The following is a 9,767-nucleotide window of genomic DNA, read 5'->3' on the forward strand; positions in this document are numbered from 1 at the left end:
AAACCTTCCTGTAGTGCATTAACTAATAAACTGCATAATTAGCATAACAAACTGAACTAATTACAAATATATAGTTGCATAGGTGGATACCTCTCTTAGAAGCCTATACTCACATCATATATTGACAATAGTTTAAGCCCGAGGAAGACTTATGACCCCTCGATGAAAGGATCCATAAATCATTAGCAACTATCTTTATTGTATTGTTTCCACCTAAAATGGAATTATCATGATTATTGCACCTTTCAGCAATGAGTCAGTTCATACAAAACTCTAGAATTATGGGTTAAATTTTTTTTAAAATACAAATGATATATTTTAAACAAACCTCTAAACAGGGAAATACATCATTTTCTTTCATTCTTTGAATAAAACCTAAGAACTACATAAAAGAAAAGACGATAAAGAACTCCCCATGCCAACAGGATCACAATATCCAGCCATATATTCTCCTTTGTAATGTCCATAGAAAACAAAACATCTTCTCCAATCAATGTGCAATTTTGTGGCAAATCACCTCTAGAAATTGCAGTATTATGCAATGGACTAATCTTCACATCACCTAAAGGACCAGGTGAAAGATCTGCAAGATCACCATTGTAACAATGTTTTGTGCCTTTGAATTCATTAATCAGCAATGCTTCAAATGGATATTTGATTGCTGAAATGTAATGCAACCATCTCCAAACCAAAGGAATCTGAGTTCTCTTCAAGAAGAATCCACAAGTAAGGAAAAACAGAGCTGTTGTAGCTATAACAATCGCGTACCCCGTGATGTAACTTGGAACAAGTGCACTAACTAACATCACATATGCATTGCTAGTTATGAGTGAGGAGTAAAGTATAAGCCAAAAGCTAAGAATGCTGCTATTTAGGCGAAGAATGTATTGCGTTATGCCAGCAAATGTGAATCCTTGAATCGCGAAGAACGGGAGGTATACGATAAGGGAAGAAATGACATAAGAAGATGCCCTATAAGCGTTATGAGAAGTCTCGCGAATGAAGATGAATCTTTCTTGGATGAAAGTAGGAACAGCATCATTCGACGAGAAAAAGACGAGGCAAATGGTGAAAATGTAGAAGTTGAGGAGGTGATTGATTGTTTTGAAGTTAAAATGACTTAGCCTTTGGAAGAAGGAAGACAGGACAAGTCCCATGACTGTTAAAACAATTTCACGAGAGAGGAAGAGTTCAGGAGTGCGAATCACATTCAATGTGGTACGCCACGAGAGAACTAAAACTTCTCTAATCCATGGATTTGCAAATTTATGCCTATGAATTGGCTCATCAAGTACTTCTTGAATTTCAAGTACTTCTTCATAAGATGGATTATATGATGAGCGATCAATTCCTTCTCGTCCCGGGGTAAAGATTGCTGAAGCTGCTGGAGTTATAATATGACGTGAAGGTGTTTGTTGAGTCATTGAGAATTGACCTGAGGACATGCTTGATTTAAAACCAGAAAAAGGTGTTTGTGCTCCATTGTTATTCCATGTTGGTGGACGGCGAGGAGTTCCTTTAACACCATTGTATAGCCAAACTGAGAAATCTTTGTAGAAATGAGAAGCCAAACGTGGATGAATCCCACTCTGCATACTCATAGGTGTTTGTGGTACCTTCCGTTCCAACGAGTTATCAAAATCTTCCTCATCGTCCTCGTCATCATAACCATAATTATTAACATCAGATTCAGACTGATCTTTAGGATCTCTTTGGGAATTCATGTTTCCATTGGCCGAAAAATGAGAGCTGCGAAGGCTGATATGTTTGGTCCAGGGTGACTTGGCATAAGGAGTACGATGAGTTTTTGGCGTTTTTGGTGGTTTTCGGAGAGGGGTTTTTGCAGCTTGATCAGGTTTGATACCATCCCTTTGGTACAAGACAAGGGGATCAAGCCCAACAGTTGATTCGTCGTACTCTTTGATCACATCTAAGAGGTATTCTAAGCTGTTTTCACCATCTGGAACTGGCCTTGCAAAACCAGCTAGGAAAGCTGCTACTCCTGTTGGACTTCCTAAATATACAAGTCTCCCCCTGCATATTCACAGTGCAACTCTACTTTACATTAAAGTTCTTCAAATATACAAGTCTTGCAAAAACCAGCCAGAACTTAACTGTCTGCACCAATTCATCTCAAATAAATAGTACTTCCTCTATTTCATTTTATACCACAGGTGTTTGATTGGACACGGAGTTCAACAAGCAAGAAAGACTTTAGACATACAAAATAATTATCCTTAAACCTTATGATTTTAAACAATGTTATGACCATTTCTATGGCTAAAAGAGCATGCCATTACAGGTAAATTGGAAAGTTTAAAGTTAAATATCTTTCCAATATTAAAAGTTCCCTGCTTGATCAGATGGGAGGAACAAGCATTAAACATGTATATAGTGAAGAGAACAAAGCAACAGATAGTCTAGCAAAATAGAGCTTGAACCAGAAGGGAAATATTCAAATAGCCCACTTTAGTTCTCCGCTTTATTTTGTACAAGACTTAAAAGGAATGTTGTTCACTAGAATCACTCCTTTAATCATGTAACTTTTGCTATATATCTATTATATTATCATTAAAAGTCAAAACAAAATATAAAAGTGTGTCACTCTTTTATAAACAAATTAACATAAAAGGAATAAAAATATAAATTGAAGCAAAAAGACTAATAGTTCTTTTTCAACAGAGAAATATGTGTTTTAATGCTTGAGCATACTAAAACTAGCAAGGTCAATTAACGATGGACAAAAATAGTAGTACCTCGCAAGGACTGTGATTCGATCAAGGAGCATTTGGATTCTGTAAGAAGGCTGGTGGATGGTCATGAGGACTATGCTACCACTTTTAGCGATGTCTTTCACTTTCTCAACCACACTAAAAGCACTCGTAGAATCAAGACCTGATGTAGGTTCATCGAGAAACAACAGAGATGGCTTATGGATTATGTCAATCCCAATTGAGACTCTCCGACGTTCTCCCCCTGACACTCCTCTTCTTCCTTCATCTCCTATGTACGTGTGTGTTGCACTCTGCACAGACACATACTAATAAGTTTAACTTATATACACCGACAGTGTAAAATAATTTATATATTATCAGGTCAGGTCATCTAAAGTGTAAAGCAAGTAACTTGCTGGATGTGAGGGTGAAAAATGAGGAAATTAGTGAGTCTTGACATACCGTTAGGCCTAATTGTTCGAGAAGTTCATGAACTCTTTTCTTCTTCTCGGCTCTAGATATTGAAGGTGGAAGCCTGACTTCAGCTGCAAACATGAATGTTTCGAAAACTGTCAACATAGGAAAGAGCTGATCATCTTGCATTACATATGAGGAGATCATCTTCATGTAACTTGTTGTCACCTGCACATCATAATCAGCCGTTAGTACAAGAAATAGTCTAAACAGAAAAGAATTGGAGAACGAATTAAGAGAAGAAAAAAAGCAGTCCGGTGCACTATGCTCCCCTATGCGCGGATCTGGGCAGGATCACAAGTGTCTATTATTGTATGCAGCTTTACCTGCATTACTACAAGAGGTTATTTCCACGGCTTCAACCGGTGACCTCCTAGTAACATGGCAACAACTTTACCGGTTACTGAATTAAGAGAAAGTTACTGAATTGAAGACTTAACTGGTTTGCCATCAATTCTGACGGTTCCTTCAAGACTTCCACGAGCAATTCGACCAGCCAAAGCATCAAGAAAGGTAGATTTTCCAGCACCACTAGGTCCCATAATAGCCATTATTTCACCTCTCAAGGCTTGTCCAGATATATCATTAAGAAGATAAGCTTCCTTATTTATCCAAACACCATCTTTCTTTACTTTTTTGGTGACACTATAAGAAAGATTATTGAACTCAAGACCATGTCCTGGAATTAGCTTGCGAGTTGGCTGCCTCGCCAAATTACTACCATTGATCTTATTCAATTGTGCAGATTTGTCCAAGTCCAGCAAACTCTCTAAGCTCCTGTTCTTATCTGTCCGCTTAAACTTTGCCATTTGATTTTCTGAATTTACACTTATTTTACCCCTTCTCTTTCTGAACTTAGTTCATTAGTTGCTAAGCTCTCGTCAAGTTTTATATATGCAGGGGATCGAGAAATTAAGATTTGGACAAAAAATGGGACGGTTAAAACAAAAACAAATTGGAATTTAGTTGGTTGTGATATACAGCTGGTGCAAGAGAGATTGAAGGCGATAAGTTTTATACAAAGTTGTATTTTTCGTTTTTCTCTTTTTTGGCCTATGTCCTTTTTTCACTTTGGTTTTGTCGTTGGTTTGCTTTGATCATGTCGGAATGTCATGTTTTTGTCTAATAGTTTGTGGAGACAAATGTTCTTGTTTTGTTTTGAGTACTAGTATAAACACGGGAAAGTTTTCTTGTTTATGCAGAAGATCTATATGGTTACTCCATCATAGATGTGTTTGTAGCCATGGATATTTACAGTTTTAGTCACGGTCATATACAGAAAAAACAAAAACATTAAGTGGCTCAGTTTTTCGACAACGGTAATCTTGTCCTAAAGGTTGTGTGTGAGACAACTAAAATTGGGTTGCAACTTGCAAAATATTTTAAGTCAGCTGAGCTTGGTCACTGATAAATGTTGAAAAGGAATATTTTTGAGTATGTTTGCATGTCATTTTTTATGTGGGAGGCGGGAAATCACATGATTTTTGAAGTGAATTATACTTATTACGTGTTCTTGTGCGTAGAATTAAGTTCGGATAATCAAAAGAAGATAATTCGACAAGGAAAAATAGAAACAAAATCTGGATAGGTTCACTTATCCAAAGTAGGATTGATCCTCATACAAACGGCAAACCTTACTTCGTATAAGTACTTTCTTAAGCCACTTTTGGAAGGGGAAGACTTTTAGGGGGCTTGATCAAGAAGAAGGCTTATCCTTTATTTTATTTTTTTTCCATTGTTACGTTGGGATCGAGAAGAAAGATTCAACTTTACATTTTTTCCTCTGTCTTCCTATTTTTTTATTATTATGAATTCTAGTATTATACTTTTACATACTAGTATGAATATCTAAACTTCTAATCTAGGATTTAATAAAACCTCTTTGAGGATGATTTTTCGTTACTTTTAATATAATTTTGCAGTTAGATTTTTTAGATTTTTTTTACTTGTTCATCTACGTGATTATCTTTGTTGATTGAAGGGTCCTCAATTGATTGTGCCTACTTGTTATGTATTGCTTGGGAAAGGGTACATATTTAAGTAGTTGTTGAACAACGTCGCTCCTAAGTCCTGACATATGTAAGGAATCAATACAGTGGGTTTAAAAGTAAGTTTAAGAATAACAACGCCTTGACGTGGTCATAGTGAGCGATAAGATAGTGTCAGCTAGCGTAGTTCGGGAGAATATGTATAGTAAATTATTTGTAATTGCTCGGGAGAGAATTACGATACCTGAAGTGCTCACGATCAGCAGAGAATGCTTAGGCGAAATTATAGAAGACGTAGCGGGAAGAATTTCGACAATTGGGAAAATCATAACTTTAGGTCTCCTTAATCTTGTCTCAAATCCTTAGTCTCTTTAGTTGGTTACTGGTTTTTGATAGTTGTAATTAATTAGTTTAAAACAAGACTCTCAATCTTTATAACTTACAAATTGTTGGAACTTGTTTCTTATTAAACAATTATAGCGGAACCTTAATTTTCTATAAAATTCTACTCCGTACTTTTAACCGGATTATATTTACAACTGTTTTAGTGGGCGTGATTAGTCAGTTACGTCAGTGATTTTAAACGCTTGATCAACTTTCACTTTGTTCCACCGGAGTACTTAACTATCTTTTTCTAATTAATTTTAATTAAATATCACGAAAATCATTAGTATTCTATTTTAACAAAAATGTTATTTAACGTTGCTATAAGAGAGATATTTTTGATGATATTTAGATAAAGTTAAATAACTATTTAATTATAAAAATTATTATAATAACTTTCTGTGATGTTAGGTAAATTATAAAAGTTAATTTAGTAATTTTGCAATAAAATATATATTATATCTACACCATATTAAAAGTATTAAGTTCTAACATAAAAAGTTAAATTACTTTTATACCCCTCTTATGTTAAAAACCTATTTACTATAATTAAAAAATTGTTATAAGAAAAATCAAATTATGGTGGATGTCTACTCTTCCTCCATGATCTTCTCAAAAGCTTAATGACATATTAAATGACATATTTCTATGCTTAATGATATATTCAATGACATATTTTTCTTCATTTTTCATGCCTATATAAAGGCCTTGTAATAGATAGGAAAATACACACAATTGAAGAAGAAAATCTCTTCCTTCTCTCTATCTCTATTTCTTGTTCATGTTTTACTAAATTGCTTTTATTTCATAACAACATGTCTTGTTCATGTTTTACTAAGTTGCTTTTATTTTATAACACGTTATCAACACGAATTGCTCATTTCATAATCTTCTATGTCAAGACTATGTAAGTTATAAGCAGGCAATGAGATCAAGTACAATGAAAAATGTCTTGGATGATAATACAAAGATAAGTTTTACATCCATCTAAACCCATTCATATTTTCATATCTTTGCATTAACTTTATGTGCAGTGTTTAGTAAAAATATTTTTTTCAATTGTATCCAGTGAAATAAAGAACTGGAAAGGTATGTCTTTATTTGCTACATCTCTTATAGGACAAAGATAATATTCTAACGTATATATATGTTCTGACCTTTTACATACTATGATAGATAATTATTAAGGTAATTTAGTAATAATATTTTTACCATCACATGATGTATTTCATTGAAAGTAAAATTATCAAATATGTAGGCGATTTTACAGTACCTTGCAAATTTGGCATTCGAATATACAATCAATATAAACTCAATATAGTTATAATTTATAATAGTCACAGTTATGCATTAAGCCTTAAATATTTTTGCTGGAAACATAAGGCTCATTCCTCCGTATTGGATTTTGTTTTGGTGAAGTTCTCATAGTCTTTGAAATATAAGTGGTTATAGGTTATCTGCACCTTTCCCCTAATTAATTTATTAAAATGTAAAAGTGATTGTATCATTTGAAAATAAAATGACATATATCCTAACTAGCATTTTTGTTGCAGAGGAATTATTTCAAGATTGAAATAGTTATATATGTCTTCTTGAAAGTTAATTTACTTATGCCTATAATTATGAAGTAATAATATTTTAAAGGCTCGAGTGCGAGTCCTAGTGAATTTTGGCCCATTATGCCAAAGTTTGAGGGTAAGACAATGGGTTCATGTCCCAACGCACTATGTTGATGAAAAGATGTTGGATTCAAGTTCCAACGCATTATGGCCTAGCATGCCTTTATATGGGTAATGCATTGGGTTTGAGTCCTAATGCACCATATTGATAATAATAATAATAATAACTAAAGAAAAAATAATGTAATTTTCATGAAAAAGCATGAAGCTTGTCCCACTTGATTTGCTCCATTCTTGAAGTGAATGTGATAGCAGTGCATGATAAGTCTAAATAAAGACAAGTGGTTGACCAATAAATGTGGGCGTGCGAAAGGCCAAAATAATAATAGTTATCACTATGGTAATTATAAAAGGGAGAAATTCTTTGAAGAGAATGTGACTTGTGATAAACATTGAGATTGCATACTCATTCCTGAAAGTGAATGTAAAAATATATATATGATAAAGATTATGCATAATAATATACTTGTGCATAGTTGGATAAATACTACAACTCACCTCTAAGGGAGGTTTGAGACAAAGAAAGATAATGAATATTATTGTGTAGTTACATAAATATATCATTGGTCGCATGCATATGATACGCCAAAATATATTTTGTCATGCCTTATGAAAGTTATTAAAAGCAAAATTAAAGCAAAAAAAAAATTATTTTGCTTGTGATGATTTTGAACATTACAATTATTATGATATGATTCTCTTTGTGAATGAGACATTCATTATATGGATGGTGTGACAAAAGATCTTGTAGTACAAAAACAGTTAAGAGTTCTGAAAGAACTAATTTTTTACTACCCGGATGAATGAAATTGTTCATAACATTAATATTGTAGTAAGTCTCAAAAGAAATATTTTGATTTACAAATATATTAGCCAAAGTGGTTGGCATATTGAGACTATAAATGAAAAGAAGATTGAATATCTTTATATTACTATAATCATACCGGGTAAATATGAAAGGTTACCTGACTTTTTTTTTATTTGTACTACACAAGTATAAGCATGATGATGCAATCACAAGCCACAAGTAAACTAGAGGTTTACTGAAATAAATATTAGTTGGCATGATCGGTTGACCATCTCGGTTCAATTATGATGCGAAAAAATTAATTGAGAATTACATTGGCATATATTGAAGAAATATAAGATTATTCAAGAATTCTCTTGTGCTGCTTATTCTCATGATATACCAGTTAAGGTTAGGGATTGAATCCCTTGATTTCTGGAACGAATAAAAGGTGATAAATATATGGGCCCAGTCACCTTCCATGTGGACCGTTTACTATTATATGATTTTCATAGATGCATCTATTTTATGGTCACATGTGCATTTGTTATCAACTTGTAGTTTGGCTTTTGCAAGATTGATTGCTCAAATTATTAGAGCACAGTTCCAGAATATAAATTATGATGATTTATCTTGATAATACTGGTTTAAATCCAAGTTGGTTTAGTAGAAATTGTATGCCTCCGATTATATCTAAACCATTGATTATGAGAACAAAATTGCCAAAATAAAATTTGGTATTTGATGTATTATTTAATATAAAACAGCACTTGTAAGCATCTAGCCAAGTTATGATAAGTTCTCCCTATCACAATCGGTTCAGGGTTAGGAACCAAATAATTTCCATCTAGAAATATGAATGTGCTATATGATTTAATTATTCCACCACAGTGCACAAAGATGGATCCCCCAATAAGGCTAGGGATATGTGTTGGTGATCCCAACAATAGGGGGAGAAAATGGACAGCTGAAAAAGTAATGCATGTAATGAATTATTATGAGTACATCGAGATCCTCGTACGAGAAAATGTGAACTTGAAGTTCAAGTGATAATTCATTTGCAAAATATTGCCGGGCGTATTTGCTGACCCAAAGCTAAATGTCATATTCAGTTGCTAATACTCCAAATAAAATAAAGTCCATAATGAATAGAGTCCATGGCATGCATAAAGCATAATAGACTAATCGGTTCCAAAGATAAAACTCCTTGAAGAAGGAGAGGAGCAAATATTCAAGATGGTCATAATAAGGAGGCAAGTGCTCTAGAAGAGCACCACGACATAACACTTCATAAGACCTCATGGGAGAGGCTCAGGTACCTGAAAATAATAAGATAAAGAGATCTCAATAAGTTATGTCTTTATTGAATAATAGTAGAACCGATATAAAATGTTCGTCGACGATATTGTTAATATAATGTAGCGCTCAATATTATTAATATTGACGAGGATCTTGAGCTCAAATCTGTCATGAAATTTGGACAGATAAATAATTGGCCAAATAAAAAATACGCAATGAAAATTGATTTCACATGAAAAATATAAAGTTGGACGGATAGTCCCAACACCTGAAAGTATAAAGCCAGTTGAGGTATAAATGTGTTCTTATGCGGAAAAAAAAAAAGAAGGTCAAGTCGATAGACATAAAGACGACTTGTGTCACAAGAAGATTTGCAAATATCCTGGCATTGATTATATAGAGACATGTTCTCCTGTGGTGGATGTCGCCATTTCAGATTTTA

The 9,767-nt window shown here is 33.6% G+C and overlaps 1 protein-coding gene across 2 annotated transcripts; it reads right to left on the bottom strand.

Annotated features, from left to right (window-relative positions):
- Window positions 1–248: 248 nt before the first annotated feature.
- Window positions 249–4,115, bottom strand: LOC107790568 (ABC transporter G family member STR). 2 transcript variants are annotated; one of them, XM_016612512.2, is made up of 4 exons: window positions 3,629–4,115; window positions 3,177–3,356; window positions 2,757–3,025; window positions 249–2,034 (listed from the first exon to the last, which is right to left on the bottom strand). In XM_016612512.2, the coding sequence occupies exons 1-4, from the start codon at window positions 3,995–3,997 to the stop codon at window positions 348–350; spliced, it is 2,505 nt and encodes an 834-aa protein (XP_016467998.2). In that variant the 5' UTR covers window positions 3,998–4,115; the 3' UTR covers window positions 249–347. The 2 variants fall into 2 exon arrangements, with proteins under 2 accessions (XP_016467998.2, XP_016467999.2); XM_016612513.2 differs by having other exon boundaries at window positions 3,177–3,514; window positions 3,629–4,045.
- Window positions 4,116–9,767: the final 5,652 nt, after the last annotated feature.

This window comes from Nicotiana tabacum, chromosome 19, assembly GCF_000715075.1.
Source record: "Nicotiana tabacum cultivar K326 chromosome 19, ASM71507v2, whole genome shotgun sequence".
NCBI lineage: Eukaryota > Viridiplantae > Streptophyta > Magnoliopsida > Solanales > Solanaceae > Nicotiana > Nicotiana tabacum.